The 26,803-nt window shown below is 42.8% G+C and overlaps 1 protein-coding gene across 7 annotated transcripts in view; it reads right to left on the bottom strand.

Moving 5' to 3' along the window:
- LEPROT (leptin receptor overlapping transcript) overlaps positions 1 to 25,379 on the bottom strand; it is an 86,355-nt gene extending 60,976 nt beyond the window's left edge. For 2 of the 7 annotated variants that reach the window (XM_058538237.1, XM_058538236.1), the window contains exons 1-5: positions 21,667 to 21,740; positions 16,743 to 16,881; positions 16,111 to 16,297; positions 14,290 to 14,402; positions 10,493 to 10,582 (exon numbers count right to left, since the gene is read on the bottom strand). In XM_058538237.1, the coding sequence (XP_058394220.1) occupies positions 10,510 to 10,582; positions 14,290 to 14,402; positions 16,111 to 16,297; positions 16,743 to 16,881; positions 21,667 to 21,670 (516 nt within the window). In that variant the 5' untranslated portion in view covers positions 21,671 to 21,740 and the 3' untranslated portion in view covers positions 10,493 to 10,509. Of the gene's footprint in view, positions 1 to 7,392; positions 9,188 to 10,492; positions 10,583 to 12,073; positions 14,403 to 16,110; positions 16,298 to 16,742; positions 16,882 to 21,666; positions 21,743 to 25,298 lie in introns of those variants that run through there. The other 5 variants (XM_058538234.1, XM_058538238.1, XM_058538235.1 and 2 more) reach the window with 5 other exon arrangements.
- Positions 25,380 to 26,803: the final 1,424 nt, after the last annotated feature.

The following is a 26,803-nucleotide window of genomic DNA, read 5'->3' as shown; positions in this document are numbered from 1 at the left end:
CCCCCTGTTCATTAAATGAATGAATTGAATGCAGCCCAAGGGCTAACACTCAGAAATCCCTTTCCTTTTATTAACACGTCGTGGAAACGCAACCGCGTGTGAGCCCTGACAGCCAATGTCTCCATCACACGGAAGGCGGCTCCCAGAATCGCCACGAGGGGGCGGCGGCACCGAGGCGTCTGCAGGCCTCGGGCTCTCCTGCCTCCCCCGCCTCGCTCTCCCTGCCCTCCTGCTCCATCAAATGTCAACCTCTCCAGCCCTCCTGCCCCAGGGACAGGCAACCCGTGCGGTCACTGCTGGAGGGGTGGCACACCAAACGCAACACTATTAGCACATAGTTTGGGTTATTTTGGTTTTGCACAGCATTCTTTGCCAATTTCATTGAAAACATGTTCTCATGAGAACTCATCTCATTCCACCTACCGCCGGCTAAATTTATCTCCACAGAGTGGAACGTGGAATGATTAATTAGGGACCAAGCCATTTCCTGAGCGCTGCGGACAGAACTGATTCTGTGCCTGTGATTCACCGTCATTGAACAAAACGCATTTATTTATGTTTTCTGTGGTTTGTTGGTCTCTTTTTTCCTTCTTTCAAAGACAAACACAGTTAATTTGGAAAAGCAAAACTGTTTTTCCTCTCTTTCTTTATAAAATAGTTTTAATTAAAACACAGTCAGAGGAATCCCATTGACAGCTAAGTTATATCATGCTACTGCTGCTCAGATCCCTCCAGTGGCTTCTCATCTCTGAACAAGTCGAAGTCCTCACAACGACCATACGGCCCCCTAGGTTCTGTCTAACCCCTACACACTATCTTATCTCCCTCGCCTCTCCCTAGTGCTCCTTGCCAGCCAATGGGTGTGCCCCAACTCAGGACCTTTGCACCTGCTCGTTCCTCTCCTTGGATCATCTTTCCCTCACTGCCACCCCCGTGATTACATAAGTCTTCCTTCACTTCCTTCAAATGTCGTCTTCTAAGTCAGCCTTTCCTGACCACTGTATCTTAAATGGAAACCACCTTCAACCACCCACACCCACACACACTCACACACATCCCCTATTCCTTCCTTTCCTTATTTTTTTGCCTTAGCATTTCTACTAACATACCATACATTTTACTTATTTATATAGTTTATTACTTGTGTCCCTACAAAAAAGTAAGCTGCATGGGGGTGAGAGTTTTGTCTATTTTATTCACTGCTGTCTCTCCAGCACCTAGAATAATATCTGGCACATAGTTGGTCCTCAACAAAAACTTATTGAAAGAATAAATAAACAACAACAACAACAAACCCACAGAATTTTACCCTAAAAATAGGTCCCATCCTGTTCGTTCCTTCTCATTCTTCACATCTCTGCTCACAATCATCTCTATCACCCCATTTAAGCAGCCCTTCCTGCAAGTCATTCTCTACACCTTTATCCTGATGTATTTCTTCATAGCATTCGCCATTGTCCAATTTTATTACTCAAATATTTACTTTTAAAAATTAATTGTTTGTCTCACTCATTTGAAGGTAAGCTCCATGAGGGCAAAGAATTGGTCTCGTTCACTGCTCTATCTCCTCAGCTTCGAGAGAGAGAGAGTGTGTGTGTGTGTGTGTGTGTGTGTGTGTGTGTGAGAGGAAGACTGCCATGAGCTAACATCCGTTGCCAATCTTCCTCTTTTTGCTGAGGAAGATTAGCCCTGAGCTGACATCTGCTCCCATCTTCCTTTATTTTGTATACGGGACGCCACCACAGCATGGTTTGATGAGCGGTGTGTAGGTCCGCGACCAGGATCTGAACTTGCAAACCCTGGGCCACCGAAGCCGAGTGCACGAACTTAACCACTACACCACCAGGCCAGCCCTAGAATTTTTTTAATCAAACATAATTTGACCATATATGTGTGGTTTATTTCTGAACACTTGATACTGTTCCATTGATCCGTATGAGTGTCCATTGTCTTAACTAATATATAACTTTATAATATAAGTCTAGAAATCAGGTAATATATTAATTTCTCCTAAAAATCTTGCTGGGATTTTAATGGGGATTTTACTGAATCTATAGATCAGTTTGGGGAGAACTGACATCTTAACAATATTGAATTCAGTCCATTCAGGAATATATATCTGAGCATCTCATAAGCAACAAGGACCCATGCCCTATTTCCTGACAGCACTCTGGGAAGGTGGCAAGATCTGAAATGGAAAGGAGCTTTATGGCTTTAAGCCTCATCAGAGATGACCTTGCGCCAATGGTGGCCCCAAAGGTGCAGAAACCACTGGTCCTAAAGAGATAATGTAATCAGAGGCAATGAGTGTCTCAACAGTGACTCATGATGGATGAGGATCAATGACCAGGAGGTAGAGAACTTGCTCTCTCCTGGATTCTCTGTGCTGTCCTATTTCAACTCCAAGAAAACTGGAGCTGAATTTCCCATCAGTCCAATTTGATGGGAGGCATAGAGTTGAAGTTAAGGTGATATAAGAAAAATAAGAAAATCAGATGTATTAGTTTAGGTTCTCCAGAGAAACAGACCCAGTAGGATATAGATATAAAGAGATTTATTATAAGGAATTAGCTGATGTGACTATGGAGGCTGAGAAGTCTCAAAATTTGTAGTCAGCAAACTAGAGATGCAAAAGAGCAGGAAGTCTGAGAACAGGAAAGCTGATGGAGTTCCAGTCCAAGGCCAAGTCTCAAGGCAGGAGAAGATCAATGTCTGAGCTCGAAGACAGAGTGAATTCTCCCTCCCTCAGCCTTTTTTGTTCTATTCAGACCTCCAACAGATTGGACGAGGCCCACCCACGCTGGGGAAGGCCATCTGCTTTGCTCGTTCTACTGGTTCTCACGCTAATCTCATCCAGAAATACCCTCACAGACACACCCAGAATAATGTTTAACCAAATATCTGAGCACCTCGTGGCCAGTCAGGTTGACACACAAAATTAACCATCACCTGAGATCATTGTCCCCAAATTTCTGCACAGGACTACCTTGGGACAGTAGAATCACTTTTCTGACTCATTGATCAGGAAGACATAGATCCAGAGGCTAACCTGAATAGAACAGTGGAGAAGAGAAAGAAAAGAAATTGTGGGAGAAACTTTTCACAGTTTATCAGGAATGAATCCAAGCATTCTGTTTTTAAAACAGTGCTGACAGTAAGGGAATATGTATTTTTAAATATCAATGAGACAGCACAAGAAATTAGACCCCTTCTTACACCACTCATGAAATTTAACTCAAAATGCATCAAAGACTTAAATTTAAGACCTGAAACCATAAAACCCCTAGAAGAAAAAAATAGGGAAAATATCCTCGACGTTGGTCTTGGCAGTGATTTCTTGGATAAGACACCAAAAGCACGGACAACAAAAACTAAATAGTGGGACTACATTAAACCAAAGAGCTTGTGAATGGCAGAGAAAACAATCAATAAATTAAAAAGGCAACTTACAGAATGGGAGAAAACAAGGGGTTATATCCAAAATAAGGGGTTAATATCCAAAATATATAAAGAACTCACACAACTCAATAGCCAAAAGGCAAATAATCCAATTAAAAATGGGCAAAGTACCTGAATAGACATTTTTCCAAAGACATACAGATGGCCAACAGGTACATGAAAAGGTGCTTGACATCACTAATCATCAGGGAACTGCAAATCAAAACCACAAGATATCACCTCACACCTGTTAGAATGGCTTTTATCAAAAAGACAAAAGATATCAAATGTTGGTGAGGATATGGAGAAAAGGGAACCCTTATATGTTGTTAGTGAGAATGTAAAATGGTACAGCCATTATGGAAAACAGTATCTTGAATTATCATACAATCCAGCAATCCCACTCCTGGGTATATATCCAAAGGAAATAAAATCAATATCTCAAAGAGATAGCTGTACACCCATGTTCATTGCAGCATTATTCACAATAGCTAATATATGGAAACAACTTAAGTGTTCATTGACAAGAGGAATGGATAAGATGTGGTATATGTATATACTATGGAATATTATTCAGCCAGGAGAAAGAAGGAAATCCTGCCATTTACAACAACATGGATGAACCTGGAGGACATTATATAAGTGAAATAAGCCAGACAGAGAAAGACAAATACTGTGTGGAATCATTTATACATATATGGAATCTAAAAAAAAAAAAGGTCAAACTCATGGAAACAGAGAGTAGAATGGTGGTTACCAGGGACTGGGCTGGGGGGGCCCCTAGGGGAGGTGGGAGAAATGGGGAGATGCTGTTCAGAGGGTACAAGCCTTCAGTTATAAGACAAACAAGTTCTGGAGACCTAAGGTACAGCACGGTGACCAGAGTTAATAATACTGTGTTGTATACTTGAAATTCGCTGAGACTAGGCCTCAAGTGCTCTCATCACACAGACAAAATGGTTAAGGATGGGTGGTGATGGGTATGTTAATTAGCCTGATTGTGGTAATCATTTCATAATGCATACATATATCAAAACATCATGTTGTACACCTTAAATGTATACAACTTTTATTTGTCAAAAACAAATGAATTTTAAAAATAAAAAGAAAGAAAACATTATGCCAAGTGCAAGCAATCAGTCACAAAAGAGGATATACTGTATGATTCCATTTATATGAAATGTTCAGAACAGGAAAATCCATAAAGACAGAAAGCAGATTAGTGTTTTCTTAGGGCTGGGAGAGTGGGGGGGGGGGGGGTGGGAATGAGTGACTGCTATAGGGTACAGAATTTCTTTTGGAGTGATGGAAATGTTCTAAAGTTGATTGCAATGAGGGCTGCACAACTCAGTGCATATACACTTTAAATGGGTGAATTGTATGGTATGTGAATTATGTCTCAATAAAGCTGGTTTTTTTTTTTAAATAAAAAAGCAAAACAAAGCATATATATAATATATGTCAGTCTACTTGTGAGTTGATTTAATTCGGTTATCAACTCAGACACTATTTATTCCCATGTTGCTAAGAGTTGTGTCAAGCACAAACAAGATGCAAAGGAAGAGTTGAGAATTGCTCACTGGGTTGAAAGAGGCAAACCTGAAAATTAATTAAAGACACCTTGAAAGATGGTGTCTCAATTGCCAAGGACTGAAAAGCAGAGGTTAAAATACAGGTCACAATCCAATCTCTTTAAACAAAATAAACCTATTTTTAGCTGAAGCTGTTTAATCTCACTACACTAACCCTTCTTTAAGAAACCGAATATCAATTAAATTGCCATTTTATATTTGGAGTTCCTACTGTGTGCAAGCTCTATTTGTCATGATTAAGACATGTCTCAATCCAAATGAAGAAATCCAAACCAAAATCAATTTCACCTGATAATAAAACACGGGAAATTAAATCCTTCTGATTGCTAACGCTGCCCAGAAATACAGGAGACTCAACAGGTCTGTAAACGCTTTGAGCCCCTGATAATCACCTGGGTCATCACAAATACAGGAGTTTGTAATCTGACTGGTTTGGCTTAGAATTAAAAAGTCTGTTAGAATTGACTGTTTTCAGCAGTTTCCAACCTACACGAGGATAATTTCAGACAACAAAAAAATATATGAAGTACAGAAAAACAAAGGAGAGAGAGAAAACAAAAAATCTTTCCCGACATTGCCTTGATTAGTCCTCAGAGTTAACAGTCGCTAAAATCCGGGTGCCAGCTGTTGCCTCATCCACCCGTGAGGGCCACTGTCCCTGCTCTCCAGCTCACCCGTCTCTTCTTCATCAATGACCATCACCTGGCCAGAGTCCCGGCCAGCACATCACTTCATTGCCTAGATTAAGAGCTATTTTGTTTATACTTTTTATTTCTCAAGCTATAAATGCCAAAGCTGGTTGGAATATTTTTTTAATGAAAAAAAGAAGAAAAATCAGTGCAGACTTATTCTACCAAATTTAAAAGCATATTATGAAGCTACACGTTTTAAAATGTGGTACCAGTTCAAGAACACACAAATCAAAAAGAACAGAAGAGAAAAATCCAGAAATAAACTAGGTGGATATGAACTTTTACTATATGTTAAAGGTGATATTTGAAATTAAACAAATTATTTAAACAATTTATTAACCAGCTGAGAAACCCGGCTAAAGATATCAGGAGAAATATTCTTGCCTAATAGCATTTACCAAAGTAAATTCTAGGTGAATTAAAGTGTTTTTAATATACCTATAAATGCTAGAGGAGAATGTATTTTCCTTCTTTGGAATAGAGAAGACCTTTGTAGAAATACATACGAGTTTGGATTTCTAGTGAAAATATTAACATTTCACTACAAAAAGAGAAAATTCTGTAGGTAGAGAAATTATATAAACAAAGTTTAAAATCACAGGACTACCTTTACTAGTCTATTATCTGATAAAAAATATATATTTGCAAAATATAAGAAAGACAATGTTTAGAATCTTAAGATGTAAAGAATTCTTACAAATCAATAAAAAACGTAAAAGCCCTAAAAGCAATGTGGCCAATTCACAAAAGAGATAAATGGTGCCAAAAAAACAGTGTGAGAAAGAATTCAATATTATTAGTTTTTAAACATTTGTTCAGTTTAAAATAACAACGAGGTTGGTTTATTCCAGAAATAAACAATTCACAAATTTTAAATTGCACACCGTTCAGAGTAGTGTGATGAAATCTCACGCTGTCCCGCTCTGTCCCGACGGGGACGTGAATCTTCTCTTCGTATGGCAGATCCACGCTGTGCATGCTACATCCACGCTGTGCATGCTACCTGCAGTCAGTCACTTAGTAGCCGTCTCTGTCATCAGATCGACTGTCTCCGTGTCGCAGTGCTCGTGTTCAAGTCACCCTTATTTTACCTAATAGTGGCCCTGCAGCACAAGAGCAGTGATGCTGGCAATGCAGACATGCCAGAGAGGCCAAAAAGTGCTTCCTTTAATTGAAAAGGTGAAAGTTCTTGACTTAATAAAGAAAGAAAAACCATCGTATGCTGAGGTTGCTAAGATCTATGGTAACTTTTACTATAGTATATTGTTATAATTGTTCTATTTTATTATTAGTTATTGTTGTTAACCTCTTACTGTGCCTCATTTATAAATTAAGATTCATCATAGGAATGTCTGTATAGGAAAAAATGTAGTATATATAGGGGTTCGGTATTGTCTGTGGTTTCCGGTATCCCCTGGGGTCTTGGAATCCCCCCAAGGATAAGGGGGGACGACTGTGCCCTTCGACCCAAATTTGCTGTTCTAGAAAATCATCTTAAATAACTAATTATGGATGTGCTCAAAGATTGCCTCTTCCCTCAGAAATCCACACAGCTCTCTTTGTCACCTCTCTTGGGTGAGAAACTTCACTGAACTCAGATGGTCTCTCAGTGAGACCCACAGGGCCACCCTCTCTCCAGTCACCCCACACACTAGTTACCCCCTCCCTACAGTATTTTTCCCCCTGGCATCTGTCGTATCATGTATTTTATTTTTTATCTAGTTTTTATTTTTATTGTCCCACTGAAATATAAGCTTTATATGGCAAGTCTTTTTGTCTGTTTTGATCACCGTCATGGCTAGGGGCAGTGTTAGATCTTGTGGAGCCTGACACAATTTTGGGGTCTTCCTTACAAAAAAAAAAGAAGCGTTTTTTAATAAATTTTAAATTTTCAAATTTAAAAAATCTGAGAAATAAGACAAATATAACAAAATCTAGAAAAATGACAATGCAGGTAAATTAAAACTTCCTCATAATTTGAATCATTTTGGTATTGGCTAGATTACTGGAGGTATTTTCCTACAAGGCCTGGGAATAACTGATATACTTTTTTTGTAATTCAGACAAAGAGAATTCATGCATTCATTCATTATATTTTGCAGATTTATTGAGATATATTTCAACATGCCATAAAATCACTAAGCATATATTTCAGTGGTTTTTAGTACAGTCACAGAGTTGTGCTAACACCACCACAATCAAGTTAGAACAGTTTCATCACCCACGATAAGTTTGCACCACACTTATCAGTTGATTAGACATCTGAATTGTTTCCACTTTTTGTCTATTATGAATATTGCTGCTATGAACGTTTCATTTACAAGTTTTTGTGTGATGGAAATTTTCATTTCTCTTGGGTATATTCAAGCAATGGAAGTGCTGAGCCATAGTAACTCAAGGTTTAATATTTTGTGGAATTGCCAAAGCTTTCTATAGTGATTACATCATTTTATATTCCCACCAGCAATTGACGAGGGCGCCAATGTTTCCATATCCTTGTCAACACTTGTTATTGTGTCTTTTTATTCTAGCCATCCTAGGATGTGTGTGAAGCGATATCTCATAGTGGTTTTGGTTCACGTTTCCCTGATGCCTAAGGATGTTGAGCATCTTTTCATGTGCTTATTGGCCCCTTGGACATCTTTGGAAATGAGCCTATTCAGAGCCTTTGTCCCTTTTTCAACTGGGTTATTTGTCTCTTTATTATTGAAGTGAGATGGGAAGCCACCGGAGCACAGGTGAGACCTGGTCTGATTTACATTCCACAGGCCCACTCTGGCCGCTATGTTGAGACTAGTCTGAAGGACAAAGGGCAAAAGCAGGGAGACCAGTCAGGAGGCTCGTGCGACAACCCAGGTGAGATACGACAGTCTTGAACTACAGTGGTAGCAGCGAGGTGGGAGAAGAGTTTTGATTCTGGATACATTTTGCGGGAAGAAGCAACAAGATCTCCTGCAGGACTGCATGTGAATGTACGATAATGAGGAGTTCTGAAACGCCCAGTCTTGTTCTGAGAAACGGGGTGACGGGGAGTGCAGGAGTTAGACTCAAGACACGCTGAGTGGGAGAGGCCTGTAGGCATCCAGGTGGCGAGGCTGCTGGCAGTCAGACAATCTGGGGTTTAGAGAAGTCTGGGCTGGAGACGAAGTGTGTGAGACAGCGGCCTACAAAAGGTATTCAGAGCCATGAAGGCAGCATGAGACCAAGTCAGTGAGGGTAGATACAGAGTGGGAAAGGTTTTTGTTGAAAAAATGAAAAGTGTACTCCTTAAAGTATGGTAAACATAATTTCCTATTAACTAAACTTCAAATTAAATTTGTGGGAAGTGTATTAACGCCATTAATTAGCCCTCATTTATGAGACACCTTGCATTCTTCTCTCACTGATGTTTTAGGTCAGAAAAGTCTCATCTTCAAACTGCCCGTGTATCTGGCCCACGATCTTCAACTTCTCCTTATTGGTAAGCTATAGGAAAAGACGCGATAAATGTTGGGCAAGTGTTTGGTGGGGACCCTCTGTTTCAGAGCCTCTGGCTAGATGGTCTCAGGGTGACACGAGCCACCATAACAGGAAACACATGCACCAGCAAAGCAAGTAGATGACGGGGCGTCTGAAGCACACCGCTGGGACAGGCTGTCGTGCATCGGTTTAGGTACCGCTGTGAGACTCGCAGCAAATACTAAGTGTGGGATCGTGAATAAATCAAGCACCAGCTTAAGACGTGTGTTTAGAGCTCATGTACAACTTTTGATTTAACAATATCTAATAATTAACTAGGAAATGTGTGAAACAGCTATAATCATCCAATTTTGATGGAGATAATCAACAGTGAAAAGACACTATGCAAAGTCTCCAGCTGTGCTCTCCTCCAGGCGAGCAATCTGAAGATTAAGACCACTTCGCCTAGGTGCCCAGTACTGAAGACGAATAACTGTTTCACAATGGTCACCTATTAATTCTGCACTATGCCTGGGACTACAGAGAAATTAAAAGAAATTGAAATTTATTTTCTATAAAGTTACACTTCTTAAAAATGTGGGGAATGGCTTGAAATTTAAATTCTTCACCAACTTTAGTTCTTTTTTTCTTCAAAAAGGCATTTGTTTTCTACTTTTGCAAAAAAAAAAAAAAGAAAAAGAAGATGAAACTTGGCTGATAACATAAACGGAAATTTTTCAGAGCCACTTTAGGAAGCACAAAGAAAATAACGCCCCGACTATAATTACTGGACAAGACCTTATTATTCACATTTAGCTAACAAAAAAAAACCAAAAAACCCCAAATAGGTATTTTTTAAAAGTCTCAAAACAAGAGATGCTATGTTGAAATATCAGGTGCATGATCTCTCCAGACAGACCTCTTCCCAGCCCCAGACGGGGAGTCTCAACGCATCCAGCGTGCTTTCTAAATGAAAATGCGTGGACCAGAGAGGTTTCCTTGGGAGCTGTGTTTTCTTACAGGCATTTTAGTTATGTTGGTATTATCAAATTTCTATTACAAATTTAACTTTACATTTAGTTGGGCAACACAAAGAAATAATTAGCTCGGTTTCTTTATGATCTAGCTGCCTAAACCCACCTGTAAGACACCCAATTGTCCCCAAATGCTTTGTGCATAAGGAGGACACATTATTCCTTATGCTGTATTTTACATCAGCACATTCTTTTCTCTAGTGCACAGAAAGACTCTTCAGAATATGTACAGCCCTTTTTTAAAGTATTGAGTCTTTCTCCCTTTTCTAGTTCTTGATTCACCATGCCGCACACTCACCTGCACCCCCAGGCGTGTTAGCCGCAGCACAGCTGTAACTGGGGACTGGATTCCTCGAGTGACACACATTCCTGGACTGCTGCTCTCCACCTATGATAAGTATAGGCTCAGAATGAGTCAGATTCACATTATGATTACCCAAAAAAAAACAGTGGGAAAATAAATCTGCTCGTCCCCTTTCCAAACATAATGCGTCCCAAAGTAAAATATGAATGTTGTAGTTTAATAATGCACATAGAAGTCCTTGTGAAAGTATAAATGACAAGTTTTATTTAAGAAGTAAGCATCCTCATCATACACGTATAATGCATTCCTAAGCAGTCTTGGAGATCTTCCACATCACATTTGGGGTCACACAGACCACTGCTCTCCTCCAGGAGCACAGCCACTGGAAAGCAGACTATAACTCATGAGCTATAATGCACCGGGATTTTTGCAAATAGGGTACTTCATGAAACAGAATGGAAAAAAGAAAATTAAAATGCACAACTTAGATTCATCTACAGAAATATTTCCCGTTGTGAACTAATTACTATGCTTGAAAAATGCTGGCATCCTCATAAATATTTTGGTTAAATTATGGTGCAAAATCTGAGTTTTGCAGACTTTGAAAAGGCACATTTTTGTGATATCTAAGCATTTCCCTGAGAGCATAAGGAATGTTATTAACTTGAGGAAACATTTCAGCCTTTAGAAGAGTCTTCATCAAGGGGATATCTCAGAGGTAAAGATTTCTTGAGGACTGTAAGAAAAATCTGTGGTTTTGTAAGTGGAGGAAAAGAAATAGCTATGTCAAGTTGGATCAGCTAAGAACTCACCCTGAGGAAGGGGTGAGATTCTGTCCCAGAATATTATTATCCTTTCATAAGCTGCTGGAATGCTTTTTGCACTTTACTTTGAAACAGTGCCATGTTCCGTGACTGAGTCCTTGGGTCGCGAGGATGCCCCCGTAAACACGCAGCTGCGGCACCGTGTGGTGAGCACAGGATGCAGGTATTGATGAGGGGCTCAGGTGCGGGGAAGAAGATCACAGGCCATTCATTCTTTCCAGGGGGGAGTTCCATCAGACTGCTTTCTTAACACCACATGATATCAGCTCTACTAAGAAAACTACTGGTAGGAGTAGAAAGGTGGGTGATTTTGGAATCTGAAGACCCTCAGGAGGTGGCGCAGGCTGGCAGAAGGCCCCAAGTCAGGAGAGGAGGCCAGCAAACCTCACAGGAGTGTACCTGGACCCTCAGGGCACGAGCAGATGGACAGGCCTGCAAAAACTGAAGTAAGACCTTCTTTCTAGGAAAAGAGGTGGAAATGCACACTTTCCTTCCTCCAAACTGTTCACACCACCCTGTTTCCAAGACCCAAAACTCAGGCAGGTACCTTTTACAGGTTGGCCACTTTAGGATTTAGCCTGCCTGAGCAGGCTTGGCCTGGGAACTCAACCACCAACTCCTAACATTGTGGAGAAAAGTGTTTCAAAGTCCACTTGTGAGCCTGCTGTTTGAAATATGATAGAGAATCCCTTCATAAGATCACTTTCTTGTGGGCAATTCATGTGTAGTCTCAGTTTTAGAATGTAATCAATGTGCTCTGAATCTTCGAAATATATTCTACGGTATATAGGAAAAAAAATGAACCTTTTATAAGGAAAAAACAATGCCCAACGTTGTGTCATTAAGATGAAATTTTTACATTGTAATACTTTCATATATGGCAATACTTCCTGTTCACATTTATGACTTAAATGATACTCAGGTGCTGCAGAATAAACGTCTCTGTTTTCAGACACATAGCAAACCCAATAATCTATCAGTTCAACAATCCATTCAATTATTAGGGAATAGCTACAAATATTCTATATGCATATTTCATATCGTTCTAGAAATACAATCAAGAGGCAATGCTCTAAGGCTACACATTAAGACTACCTTCGTTATTTGAAATGTGTATAAGCAACAAAGACACTTTTGCAAAAGGTAGTGTAAATTAAACACTATTTCCATCTTAGGAAAATAAAAGCTATTACAAGTCAACAAGACATTCAAAACAGTATCTTAAAAACTTATTGCTATTATTCTATTGCAGGACAGATTTTTGCTCAAAACTGTCCATTTTGGAACACTAAGAAATTCTCACTTTTTTGTTATCTTTTAAGCAAGGCTACATCAGAATAAAGACTTTTAAAATTAAACTTTTCTTTTGTGTTAAAAGTGAAATTTATTACACTACAATAAGTGCAAGTGTTACTAAAACTGCTGGTTAAAATTATAGTGCCTATATAATTTTTCTATATAAATATTGGTAATAACAACTTGAACAATTCTACACGTACACAGAACACTGAAAACATAAAATCATGCACAAGGCCAAAATATAACTTTGCACATTATCCTTTTAGGTATCTTCTCCAGGTCCCAGCATCATTTCAGAATATGAAGGGGTGCTAATTACACAGATTACAAACATCAAGGCTTCAGTGTTTTGAATCTATGTTAGTTATCACACATTAACAATGGTTTAAAATCATTGCTTATATTCTGATCAAGTGGTTCTATTTCCCATATTTCCCTTTTTTAAAAGGTCTTAGACAAAACATTGAGCTAGAAAAACTGTGATTACAGGATCCACCATGACATGCATTCCCAAAGATTCATTTAAAAGTGGCATAAAGTGTTATATATTTATATATGAAGTCCTATAGGACATGAAAGACAGTAAGTCCACCAACATCTAAAGAAAATTAAGCAGCTCACTCTCTGCTTGCTTACTTGGCTCCCATGTGTATGTAGAAAGAAGCCAGAGCCACGATGAAGTGGATGAAGGGAGGGCAAATCAGAACGGGGGGGGGCCTGGGGGGGTGAGATTATAAAGGGAAATGAAACAGTATTACCCATCTAGTCTTCCTCATCTGCTAAAGTAGGACTGGTCTCAGCCCCGCCTACCCTCTCTGCATCCTGGTGGGTTATTCTGTCCCCCAGAACCGTGAAAACAGCCACTGCCTTTCAGAAGGCATAGCTGTTCCCTACTGAGAACGCTTCACAAACCTGTGGAACAGCCTATATATTATAGGTTTGGACATTCCACCAAAGAGAGTCTGAAGCAGGCCTCAACAGGAGGGCAGGTAAAACCATTTTTACAAATGAGCAGCTAACGCTCAGAGAGGTTAAGTGGTTCAGCCAAGGGGAAGACAAGCTGGGCGTGATGCCTACTCCTCTATGACAGCACTTCCCAAACTTTAATGTGCATACGATTCATTTGGGATCTCAACAAAATGCACTGGGTCCAGGGTGGGGCCTCCGATTCTGCATTTCTAATGAGCCCCTAGGAGATGCCGATGCTCTTGGTCTATGGGCCACAGGATGAGAAGCAAGACTCTACAGCACAAACAGGGAGCCACATCTCTCTTGCTGGGCCACAAAAAATCTTGGAAGTCCTGAGCAGAACTGAGACCTGCTCCTGTGTCACCTACCTCCCAAGCCCAGCCCCAGGCAAGAGGTGCAGGTGCGCTGTGTAAGGGAGTAGCTGGCTACCAGACTGTGCTCACGTACTTTCTGAGGGCACCGTGACCATACGAACAGCCAAACAAATAACAGAATTCACCTTGAGTCGAGGGAGAGGTCTATTTGCAGACTATGAGAATAAAACTAATCTTTTTCTCACGTAGTCTTCCTTAAAGTGAACGTGATATAAAGGTATAAAAAACCAGCATACTAAATGTCATAGTAAAGGCCGCATGTGCACATAGACACATAGTATGAATTCTAAGAAATTAAATGCATTTTATCAGAACAAAGTCCTACCACTGCTCCCAGCTAAAATCATCTCCTCTTCCGAAGACAAGGAAAAAACCTAGAATCGTCAGGAAAATGACGGCATTGCCTGCCAGCACGAGGCCACAGGCTCCCCATTTGATCTGAAACACAAGAAAAGAGGATTAAATCTTTACTTTCTTCACACTGTACTCTTTGCAAATCTCTGTTATTTTCTGCATTAGAAACATCCAATGAAATACTACATAAAACTGCTAAAAGGCTTAATAACGTAACGGGCGGAGGACAGTGAGCTATTTAGTCATTAGTCTAAGTACTTTGTGATGCTTGTTCAGTATCATCGTTAACATTTTCCCCATTAGACATATTTCTCTACTTGTTTTCAATAGTCAATGATTGCCTTAAGTAAAATACATGTAGCAAGATTATGAACAGACCAATTACAATATTGGGTACCGAAAGTTCTGCAGGCATTGCCTTCTTTCATGAAAATAGGAATTGGAGAAAAATGAATTGGTTTGTTTCTTTTCTAAGCAAGACAAGACTCTAAATAATAATCTGCATGCAAATGAAAGCAGCTTTCCAGCTTGGCAGATGGTTGTCCAGAGGCACTGCCGGGGATGACAGTACCCTCTAGTGGGCATTTTTTGTTCTAATTTTACCAGTAGAAAACATCAATGAGTTTCTCCGTAAAACGTGATGCAGGATTGAAAGGCAGAAGTAGAAATCTTTACAGCAAAACTTAAGAAGTACTAGTATAAGGCACAAGAAGAATAAGGTCATGACAATCTGGCATTCAAAAACCTTCAGTGCTTCTCCATCATCCAGATGGAGTTCAATCTGGCATGGCGTTCAAGACTCTTCCCAATCAGGCTTCAGCAGCCTTCCTAGCCTCATCTCAACCACCCCGTTTGCTCCATCATATTGTTCTTTCTTCCACAGGTTACATTTTCACACTTGGGTGCCATTCCATGCAACAGCCTTCCTTACTTTATTCAAAACCCGATTCATCCTTAGAGGCCCACATTGAATGCCAGGTGTAACTTCTCTCTTCTTGCTGCTCCTATGGCGTTCTGATCACATTTCAACTATCATAATCTACTTACAGCACACTACCCATCAGGCTAGTCTCTGTGCTCTGGGAACACAGACAGCATCTGGCTCTTATTCCTAGTGTCTTACAAATAGCAGATGTTCCAAAGATATTTACTGAATGAAGAAATAAGACTTTGCATATCTGATATTCAATGCCACAAATAAGAGTTTCACTAAATTGAAACAGTATGTAGTTGGGAACAAAAGCAAATAGTATGAAACAGTGAACGACAAAAAATTGAACGAATTATACCCACAAGGTGTGTTTTGGAGCCAAAAAAAAATTTTATATTGGATGTGAAGATGTCATCGTATTCCCTATATCTTCTAGTAACTACATAGTTGTCCCTCAATTTATGCCTACTGCACTGAGTTGAGAATTGTGTCCATGATCCTATTTGCAAGAGAAGAATTTGATATGGTATTCATCTGGAAAAGTATTGCTATTATAGTCTCTGTGGATTGCCCCAAGATAAGAGGCAAGGATTTAAGAACAATTCCAGAGAATAGCTTAAAGTAGAAAAAGCAAGAAATCACTTGGTCTGGCTAAAAGTCGTAAGAGAAACAAAGAAAGCATTCTGAAAACATGGTCAACATACTGACAGGTAGATTGAAAATGGGGGACCAGAGAAACTAAAAATACATCTGGCTTTGAGTATTACATCTAAGCAATGGGAATGAAATTGAGGCTCTTGACATGGGCCTTTGAAGTAAACTCAGCGACAACTGGGCAAAACAAGAGAAAACAAAACTTACCACAGCCACACGAGCAAGAATAACAGGAAGCCCGAAGGCAGACACAACAATTCCAGTCGTGAAGAAGTAAGCCAGTTCCCGACAGGCACTGCTGGTTGCATCCGAGTCATCCGATAGTCTTCTGGCAATGAAGTGGGGGATGGGACAGATGGCGTGGAAGATCAGGACGAACAAGGGCCAGTACACACTGTCGGTGGACCCAGGAGAAAGCCCAAAAGGAAAGTGACAGTTACATTTTAAACTAAAGACATACCACTGCCTCAAAGTAATATTATTTTAAAAGTCTAGGCCAAAAATTATTTAATCAATTGAGAATATTAGTACATAAGCCGATTTCTACCAGTAACAGATAAGAAGTAATGATAATTAAAAATTACTAGTCCATCACACTCCCTGATTTCAAAATATACTACAAAGCTATAGTAACCAAAACAGTATGGTACTGGCAGAAAAACAGACACACAGATCAATGGAATAGAATCGAAAGCCCAGAAATAAACCCACACATCTATGGACAGCTAATCTTTGACAAAGGAGCCAAGAACATACAATGGGGAAAAGAAAGTCTCTTCAACAAATGGTGTTGGGAAAACTGGATAGTCACATGCAAAAAAATGAAAGTAGACCCTTACCTTACACCATACACAAAAATTAACTCCAAATGGATTAAAGACTTGAATGTAAGACCTGAAACTGTGAAACTTCTAGAAGAAAACATAGGCAGTACGCTCTTCGACATCGGTCTTAGCAACATCTTTTCAAACACCATGTCTGACCGGGCAAGAGAAACAATAGAAAAAATAAACAAATGGGACTACATCAAACTAAAAAGCTTCTGCACAGCAAAGGAAACCATCAACAAAACGAAAAGACAACCTAACAATTGGGAGAAGATATTTGCAAACCATACATCTGATAAGGGCTCAATCTCCAAAATATATAAAGAACTCATGCATCTCAACAACAAAAAAACTACCAACCCAATTAAAAAATGGGCAAAAGACCTGAACAGACACTTCTCCAAAGAAGATATACAGATGGCCAACAGGCACGTGAAAAGATGTTCAAAATCACTATCAGGGAAATGCAAATCAAAACTACAATGAGATATCACCTCACGCCCGTCAGAATGGCTATAATTAACAAGACAGGAAACGACATGTGTTGGAGAGGATGTGGAGAGAAAGGAACTCTCATACACTGCTGGTGGGAGTGCAAACTGGTGCAGCCACTATGGAAAACAGTATGGAGATTCCTCAAAAAATCAAGGATAGAACTACCATATGATCCAGCTATTCCACTGTTGGGTATTTATCCAAAGAACTTGAAAACACCAATTTGTAAAGGTACATGCACCCCTGTGTTCATTGCAGCGTTATTCACAATAGCCAAGACTTGGAAGCAACCTAAGTGCCCATCAAGGGACGAATGGATAAAGAAGCTGTGGTATATATACACAATGGAGTACTACTCAGCCATAAGAAACGATGAAATCCAGCCATTTGTGACAACATGGATGGACATTGAGGGTATAATGCAAAGTGAAATAAGTCAGAGGGAGAAGGTCAAATACCGTATGATTTCCTTCATTAAGTAGTACATAATAACAAAAATAAACAAACACATAGGGACAGAGATTGGATTGGTGGTTACCAGAGGGGAAGGGGGGAGGGAGGAGGGTGAAAGGGATAATTCGGTACATGTGTGTGGTGATGGGTTGTAATTAGTATTTTGGTGGTGAACATGATGTAATCTATGCAGAAATAGAGTATAATGATGTACACCTGAAATTTTTACAATGTTATAAACCAATGTTACTGCAATAAACAAAAAATTAAAAAAAAAAAAATGAGGGAACCAGTAAGATATTAAAATTGGTTAAAAGAGCATTTGAGGAGTTAGGTATTTATAGGTAATTTAATAAAAGAATGTTAAGATTGCTGGATTACATACGAAACTGGAGTGATCTTGTTCCACTGGACAGATATGATTTGCATTCCATTGAATAAAATTCTACAAGTTAACATGCAACTTCAAAAAAAAAAAATTACTAGTCCATTAATATGTAGATAGCTTATACTGTGTTAAGAAACAATCACACAATGTATAATCTAGAATCTTTACTGTTTTCTGTTATTACTGACAGTAATTTCTTAAAGGACAGAATCTTAACTTAGTCATCTTTGCTTGCTATCCCTATAAAACGTAGTAAGCGCCCTGCACATGATAATTCCATAAAGATCTCTGGAGTGTCAGCTTGCTGGAAACTTATCAATGGCTGAGAATAAAACCCAGATCCCTTGCCCTGGCCTACAACGTCTTAATGATCTGGTCAACTTCTTCCTTTCATTTTGTCCCATCTTCCCCTCATCTGCTTCATCCGCAGCCACCCAGGCCTTCTTTCTGTTCCTTAAACACTCTGAGCCCTTCCCTGCTGAGGGCCTTTGCACGTGCCATGCCCTCTGCACGGAATGCTCCTCCAGGACCTTCTGGCTGGCTGGCTCCTTCTCATCACGCAATCAGAACGGAGAGGTCTCCTCCTAAAGTGGCTTCCCTGAGGTCCACTTGAAACACCTGCAGTCACCCTGAGCACAGCAGCCTCTAACTTTCCGCACAGCACTTATTCCCATTGGACATTTTGTTTACGAGAACAGGGATCTGATCTGTCTTGATCAATCACCATTTATCTCCAGGACCCAGAATGACGTGCTCCATTCATATTTACTGAATGAACAAAACAATATATGGATTTTAAGTTTGAAAGGCATGAAAAGAAATATGCTTGTTAGTAAAAACTTTAGAAACACCCTAACGTTTATTATAAGAGATCACAATAATACTGTATGCACAAAAAGCGATTTTCTTCTCAAATGTCAATGTTTTGCATAGATTAAAAATCGCCATCTGCTTTCCAATTACATTTGCTCTATAAATACTCCAAAAATATTCTTCCCCATCAGTTAGACATTTATTATGCTTCATTCCCTGAGGAAAAAAAAAAACCATAGTCTACTCATTTTTATATATACCCATCACAATAATATGTATCACCACAACAACACAGATCCACCAGAGAGCCAGCACCTCGGAGCAGGAGCTGGGGTGAAGCACACTGCAATGAGAGCTTCCCATTTCAGCCACAGATCTAGAGGGCAGGAGGGTAACCAAAAAGCAAGACGGGGAAGTGTCCTTCGTCAAGAGGACTCAGGACGGAAACACTGAGTTTGGACGCTGAATTTTAAACCAGAGCGATTATAGCGTGTTTCAAGAAACACCAACCACTATTGTTGGAAGGGGCTTTTAGAGATTCTCTAGTTCAAAGCCCTTATTTTACCAGTGAGGAAACTGAGATACAGAGAGGAGAGGTCTGGAATAGACCCTGCTGTCACCCGGCATGCCCACAGCCAAGAGGTCTCAATTTTCTTCCTAAAACACAGTAACAGTTTTCTGAAAAACAATCTAAGAAACTATGTTCCCATTCACAGTAAGCCATCAATATTCAACTAAGAGACCTGTTAATGTAGAAGCAATCTTGTTTATATACAAAATTTAAATATTAAATATATACTAGTGAGTAGACTCGTAGGCCAGGGCTTGGCAAACCTTTTCTGTAAGGGGTCAATAGTAAATATTTTAGGTTTTGCAAGCCATAAGGTCTCTGTCTTAACTACTCAACTCTGCCAGTATAGTACAAAAGTAGCCAAAGATAACACATAAACAAACAGGCATGCCTGCGTTCCCAGAAAACTGTAATTAGAAAAACAGGCAGCAGGTCATATTCGGTCCGTGGACCAGTCTGCTAACTTCTGATGTAGATGATATTCCTAGGTCACGACGATTAGGATATAAAATTAACTCTTTGTAGTAGCACTAAGGGACATTATTTTACCTTACGAGGTACAGTGGATCAGAGAGAATGAAAACATCTGGATTTAGAGTTGGTTGTGGAATAATGGAAAAACCCCTGGTCAAGAGAGTCAGAACACAAGTTCCAATTCGGGCTACGTCTTTAACCACGCTGGGCTCTGGTTTCCCAACTAGAAATGAGGATAACAACTTACATCCCAAAAGCTAGACTACAGTAACAGCTGTGACAGCTCTGGACAAATTCAAGTCATTGCTTATACTGGATCCCTCTTGTGTTCAAACGATTTCTGTGATGGTCGGCCAGGACTGGGCTGACAGATTTGAACTCATCAATCTCATGACAACTAGCCCCAGCTGGTCTAAGTCAGTCACATCATCTTCTCTCCAGCTGCTCAAGCCAATCACCTGGGACACATCCAGGACCTCCCTCTCCCCTTGTTGAACTCTGACGACGATGAACAAAACCCGTTGGTTCGCCGCCTAGATCTCTCGCCTTCCTTCCCACTCGTCCTCCACAGCCCTAAATGTGCTTGATTAATGGTAGTAGTCCCTACTAGTCTTCCTGACTGCAGTCTCAGCACCTTCCCATCTAGCCTCAGATTTTTTTTTTAACATTGACCTTTTTTTAACATAAACCCCCCACCCTCCAAACCTGTTCTCAGAGTACCTTCCCAGCTCCCACTGCCTGATGGATAAAATCTAACCCCTTCTCGGGTACAGAGAGTCCTAAGGACTGACTCGACACCCCTGACCAAGCCTTCTGTCGCCCGTCCCGACTACAATTCATGCTCTGCCATAAAGAACCACACGTGGTCTTCTGTCTCTGGGCCTCAGCATATGGCCTTCCCACTGCCTCAAGTCCTCTTTGCCCAGATATCTGTATGACCTGTGACCCGCTTCCTTATTTGCTTTACGTTTCTGCTCACGTCACCCTCCAGAGAGGCCTTCCCTGACCACCCTCGCCCCAGCCTCTGTGCCCTTTCTTCTTTGTTCTTCACAACACTTCTACCTCTGATAGAATGTACATCTTTAACCTGTTTATTGTCTGTCTCCCCCACTGAAATCCAGACTCTGAGAGAGCAGGACCTTTGTGTTCTTATCTCTTAATCCCCACTTCTCATAACGGTGGCTGGCACACGGTAAGCCCTCATCCAACAGCTGTGGAATAAAGAAATTTGTTGAATGTTCCCTCTGCCTGGAATGCCCTCCCTGACCCCTCAGCCCGATAAACTCTTAGTTATCCACCAGGTCTCGGCTTAAAGATGACCGCTTCCAAGCAGCCCTCCCAGCCTCTCGCAGGGAACGTCAGGCGCACGCTCCCGGAGCCCTCCCTGTCCCCTGCACGCATCTCTGCTAGAGCTGCAGCTCACGGACGGGACCGTCTGCTGGCCTCTCGCTCACGAGTAGAACTGCAGGCTCCTCGAGGACAGGACCGTGTCTCTTCTTTCCTGTATCCCCAGCTGGTCCAGAGCTGGTGCTCAAGAATTGTTCATTAAATGAATACATGAATTTTAAAAACAGCTCTTCCTCGCACAGATACACCTGACCTACGAAAGGACTGGGTTCATAATTTGGGCTTCACTGACTCATTGGTTAGAGCTTGGTGCTCAACTGGCCAAACTTGCTGAGGCCCACACCAGTAGTGACAAAGACACACAAAGAACAGTTCTTTCTGAAGTGATAACTTACCCATAATCCTCCAAGGCACATCCCAGCATAAGAAAAGTCAGCCCAATAGCCCCACTGAAGGATAACGCCACAAGAGCTGTGAAAAATAAAACCAGGAGTTACAGGGCCAGACCAGGGGCTGCCAGGGGCTGGGGGAGGAGGGGAGGAATGGGGGGTGACTCCTAACGGGTACAGAGTTTCTTTTAGGGGCAATGAAATGTTCTGGAATTAGATAGTAGTGATGGTTGCACAACCTTGTGAATATACAAAAACTACAGAATTTTACACTTTAAAAAGGTGAATTTTATGGTATATGAATTCTATCTCAATAAAAAATTTTAATTGAAAAAATAAAAGGTCCCAAATTAAGCAAATGTAGTGATTTACTTATTCCATTAGGTGATGTTACATTTGACTAGCAAATCACTGTGCACGTCCGCCGCATTGAAGTCATTAGGTAGAGAAAGGTCTCCAGCATTTCCAGTACCTAACCCCTACCTGATGTATGAATTCCCTCCTTATTTGTCACAAGAGGCCAGCCAGCCAGTCTGCACAACTCCAGTGAAGGGACACTCACTACTGCCCGAGGCAGTCCATTTCATTCCGACAGTTTGTAAATGCTGAAAACCCTCTTTCCTTAAATTATCTGCAAAATTACCTCCTGTAATGTACACCCTTGGGTCATTTTTGCCTCCCAAACCACAGGACTTCACGTATTTGAAGATTGCTTTCCCATCTTCATAGAAAATGATTCTCAACTAGTACCCACTGAATAAAATATTTATTCCCGGCATCTGTTGGACACTAATCTCCGACGGGGGAGGAACATATCTGTCCTTGTCACGCTGCGCTGCCGCGTGGGAGACAAAGAATATCAGAGTTGTTAAAAAATCTTGAGCTCTGAGTCACCAACATGGGTTCAAATGTTAACTCTGCCATCGCCTGGTTGTGTGACTTTGGGTAGAAGCTGAACCTCTTTAAACGTGATTTCTCACGCTGAAAGTTTGTGTCCCCCCAAAATTCATGTTAAATCCTAATCCCCAATGTGATGGTATTAGGAGGTGGGGCCTTTGGGAGGTTCTTGAGGCCCTCAAGAACGGGATTAGTGCCCTTATAAAAAAGGCCCCGGAGAGCCATCTCATCCCTTCCATCACGGGAGGACACAGCAAGACGGCCCTCTGTGAACCAGGAAGCAGCTCTCACCAGACATCGAATCTGCTGGGACCTTGACCTTGGACTTCCCAACCTCCAGAACTCAGAAATAAATGGCCATTTAAGCACCCCCATTTATAGAGCCCTAAAGGACTAAGACACCCACCCTCTTCTCTGGCACCCTCTGCTGCTGCCCTAGCACAGTCCCTTAGCATCTCGTGCCCACCTCCCATGGTGACTCTTCCAATCCCTCTTCCACACCGCAGACAGTGAGCTCTCAAATACATAAGGCTGGCGTCACCCCTTCACAGTTGCTTTCACAGCCTACGAGTTGTTCTGGCACCGTGGCCTGACCCCCAACTGCCTTCCAGCTTCAGCCCTCACCACTCTCCCACTAAGTTCTCATCTTACTAACAGAGCTGAAGCTCCTGGAGAGAACAAGGGGTGCTCTTTCATGCCCCCTGCCCTACATCACGTGTTGTTTTCTCCACTCGGAATAAACTCCGCCCTCACCCCATTCTTTGCCAAGTGAAGCCTTATTGATCCTTCTAGATTCCACTGAAGGATCGCCTCTTCTGTGAAAACAGTCCTCTTCCTCCCTGGAGCAGGGTTAAGTACTCCCGTCTGTATTAGTTACCTAGGGCTCATAAACAACATACCACGAACTTCGAGGCTTAGAACAACAGAAATTTATTTTCTCACAGTTCTGAGGCTTGACCTCTGAAATCAAGAAGTCAGCAGAGCCATGCTTCCTCTGAAGGCTCTAGGGAAGAATCCTTCCTGCCTCTTCCTAACTCCTGGTGGTTGTCGGCAATCGTTGGTGCTCCTTGGCTTTCAGATGCATCACACTTTCTGCCTCCCTCTTCATATGGTGTTCTCCCTATATGTCTCCATGTCCCTCCTTCCCTTTTCTTATAAGGACACTAGTCATGGGGCTAGGGCCCCCTCTAATCCAACATCATCTTAACTTGATTACATCTGCAAAGACCCTATTTCCAGATAAGGTCACATTGACAGGTACTGGGGAGTTAGAACTTATATCTATTTGGAGGACACAATTCAAGCCACAACACCATCTTTGTGCTCCCACTGTATCTGAGCACACCTTAGACACTTAAACAGTAATATAATTATTTCCAGCTCTTGTCATCCAACAGTAACTTCTCATTTATCTTTTTACCCCAAGTCTCAGTCATACAGTAGTCTCTTAACAAAAGTTGAACTGAATTATCTGCAAAATGCTTCCTTCCTTTAGTCCTTTTCCATTTCATAGTCTCTCTTCCTTTTTACTACCTTACAATTTCTAACACATTCACACATAAACATTATTATTATTCGACAGTTTCTGGGCATGACTAAACACAGTGCAGTTCTGAGATACTACTTGTCATCTGTCTTCTGCAGTGGCCTCAAACAGATATATTTCACACTGGACAGTGTCCAAGTAAACCATGTTTACTAAACTGACATCGAATAGACAAGTCAGCCAGAAATAATGATAAAATGTGTCTCCTGCTAACAGCTCACACACTCATAAATTTCATAGTGAACACACACACGCGTGCAAGTACACTGTATACATGTTTATAGCAGATGTTGATTACCCGGGCAGGGAAGATCTTTGGGTACAAATTTCAAAAAGGATAGGAACTCCAACATAGAAACAAGTTATGCTCCTATACTCAAAAGATTAGAAATCTAATGGTTTCCTACCAACATAACAGGAAGCCTTCTCATAACCTCTCCCATCCCCCATTCCTCTGAAGGCTCACAGATAAGGGAAGCGGGGTTCGTGGGACCCCTTTTTGTCAACTGCCGTTCAAAAGCACATACTGCACAAACCCTACTTTTTCGTCCGTCCACAGAGGAATAAACACTGAAGAAAGTAGCGATAAGATTCCACCTAATCTACTCTCCACAGTTACGAGAACAGCATCTCTGGGCGCTTTCCGTTGGGACACCCGCCTGCAGTCACTCCGCCCAAGTGGAAAACTCATCGGAGCAAGAGGACTAGGCTCCCCGACGCCGGGGACAGTGGAGACAATGGCTCCCGGGAAGAAATGGAAACTGCGGAGCGGCAGGAAAAGGGAGGAGAGCCGTTAGCGTGGACACGTCAGGAAGTGGAAACCTGGTCAAAAACCGGGCAGCGGCGGCGGGGGACGCTCGAGGAAGCGAGGAGGAGTCGGGAGGTGATGCTCGAGGCTGGCCCCCGGCTCCCAGGAGGGCCCGCTCCGGCCAGGCCTCCGCCTGCAGGGTCCCGGGGGGCCGGGCAGGGCGTGAAGGCCAGTGGGCTTGAAACAAGGGGCTGAGGTCCCCCACACGCCCTCCACCCGCGCCCCGCGGGGCGAAGGGAGCGGGCGAGCGCACCCCCACCCGGCAGGCGGGAAGCCCGGCGAGTCTGGGGGAGCCGACCCCGCGCACGCGCCGGAAGCGCTGCTCCCGGTGTGGCCCGGGGCGGGGGGACCCCGCCGCAGCACGAGGGGCGGGGGCCGCGGAGGTACCTTTAACGCCCGCCATGTCGCTCAGCTGGGCCGCGGCGCTTCCGGCTTCCTGCCCGGCCCAGACCCGGAGCCACCGCGGGGCCAGCCGCCCGCCCCGCAGAGCCCGCCCCTGCCGGTCCCGATCCCGCCGCCCACTCCAGGCAGAGCCCCGCCCCTGCCATCCCGAGCCCGCCCCCATCTCGCAGAGCCCCGCCCCTGCTGCTGGGACATAACCCCCCACCTGTCTAGCATAGCCCCGCCCCCGCTCAGTCATAACTCCACCCCATCTCACAGAGCCCCGCCCCCGATCTTTCATAACCCCGCACCCATCTAGCATAGCCCCGCCCCTGCTGGTCATAACTCCGCCCCATCTCGCAGAGCCCCGCCCCTGCTTGTTCGTAACTCCGCCCATCCCGCACAGCCCCGCCCCCTCGCTCATGGCCACCCCATGTCGCAAGCCCCGCCCCAACTCGTTCATAACTCCGCCCCATCGCAGAGCCCCGCCCCTGCTTGTTCGTAACTCCGCCCCATCCCGTACAGCTCCGCCCCCGCTTCATAATCCCTCCCCATCTCGCACAGCCCCGCCCCGGCTGGTTCATAACCCCGCCCCCATCGTAGAGCCCCGCCCCGGCTTGTTCATAACTCCGCCCCGTCTCGCAGAGCCGCGCCCCTGCCTCAGGATCCGCTCCTGGGTCCTCCCGGCAAACCCATTCGCTCAGTGTAGCCCCGCCCTTGCGGCCCGAGCCCTCCGCCTAGACCCCGACCGTGCCCCACGCGCCGCCCTCCAGCCCGGCGGCTGGGACCTCGGCTCCGCCCCGCCGCTGGGTCCGCGGGCCAGACGGCCCCCGCCGCCCGTTCGGGACGCGTCCCGAGGCTTGCATGAAACTTTAATAAATAGCTGTTATTTTTATACTTTGGGTCCTCAGCGTCTGCGGGTAAGCAAGGCCGATTTAAACCTGGGAGGGCCATTTTGTACTTACTTTCCTCACGGGGAATGGGGAATTTTGTCTTGGTGGGGACCGTCTGAAAGAGATCTTCAAAACCGTCTGGTCCAAGTGCTTCATTTGACCTTTACGGAAAGACGCTCACTGGGAGACTTGCCTGCTTCACACAGCTCTTTGGAGGAGGCTGAATTATGGGCCACTTACCCCTCCTTCTAGCCGAGAACCACGCCTCGGTAAGGTGCTGCCCCTCTTCTATTGCTTTTTCTTAATTTTCGAGGGACTGAAAGATAACGGGGCTGGTGGGAACCCAGGTTCCCCCGGCTGCCTGAGAGGTGCGCTTTCTCACCGCCACCATCTTTCAGGATCCCCGCTCGGTTTACTTCATCAAAACTGCACACTGAGCATATTATTGTCTCTACACGTTTCATCACCTGTGAGTTGTTTATTTTTCTAGCTCCTCCCATTCCTCCTCGCAGATGGAAGGTACACTTATTAAAAGCGTGGCGTTGCTAACACCTGGCTCACTGCAGATCCTTGGAGATCCAGAATTCCACTGCACTCTTGACTTTGCAGCCTGCAGTC

Source organism: Diceros bicornis, chromosome 4 (assembly GCF_020826845.1).
Source record: "Diceros bicornis minor isolate mBicDic1 chromosome 4, mDicBic1.mat.cur, whole genome shotgun sequence".
In the NCBI taxonomy this organism is placed as follows: domain Eukaryota; kingdom Metazoa; phylum Chordata; class Mammalia; order Perissodactyla; family Rhinocerotidae; genus Diceros; species Diceros bicornis.
Note: the sequence above shows the minus strand (reverse complement) of the source record. Positions and strands in the feature narration are given on the sequence as shown.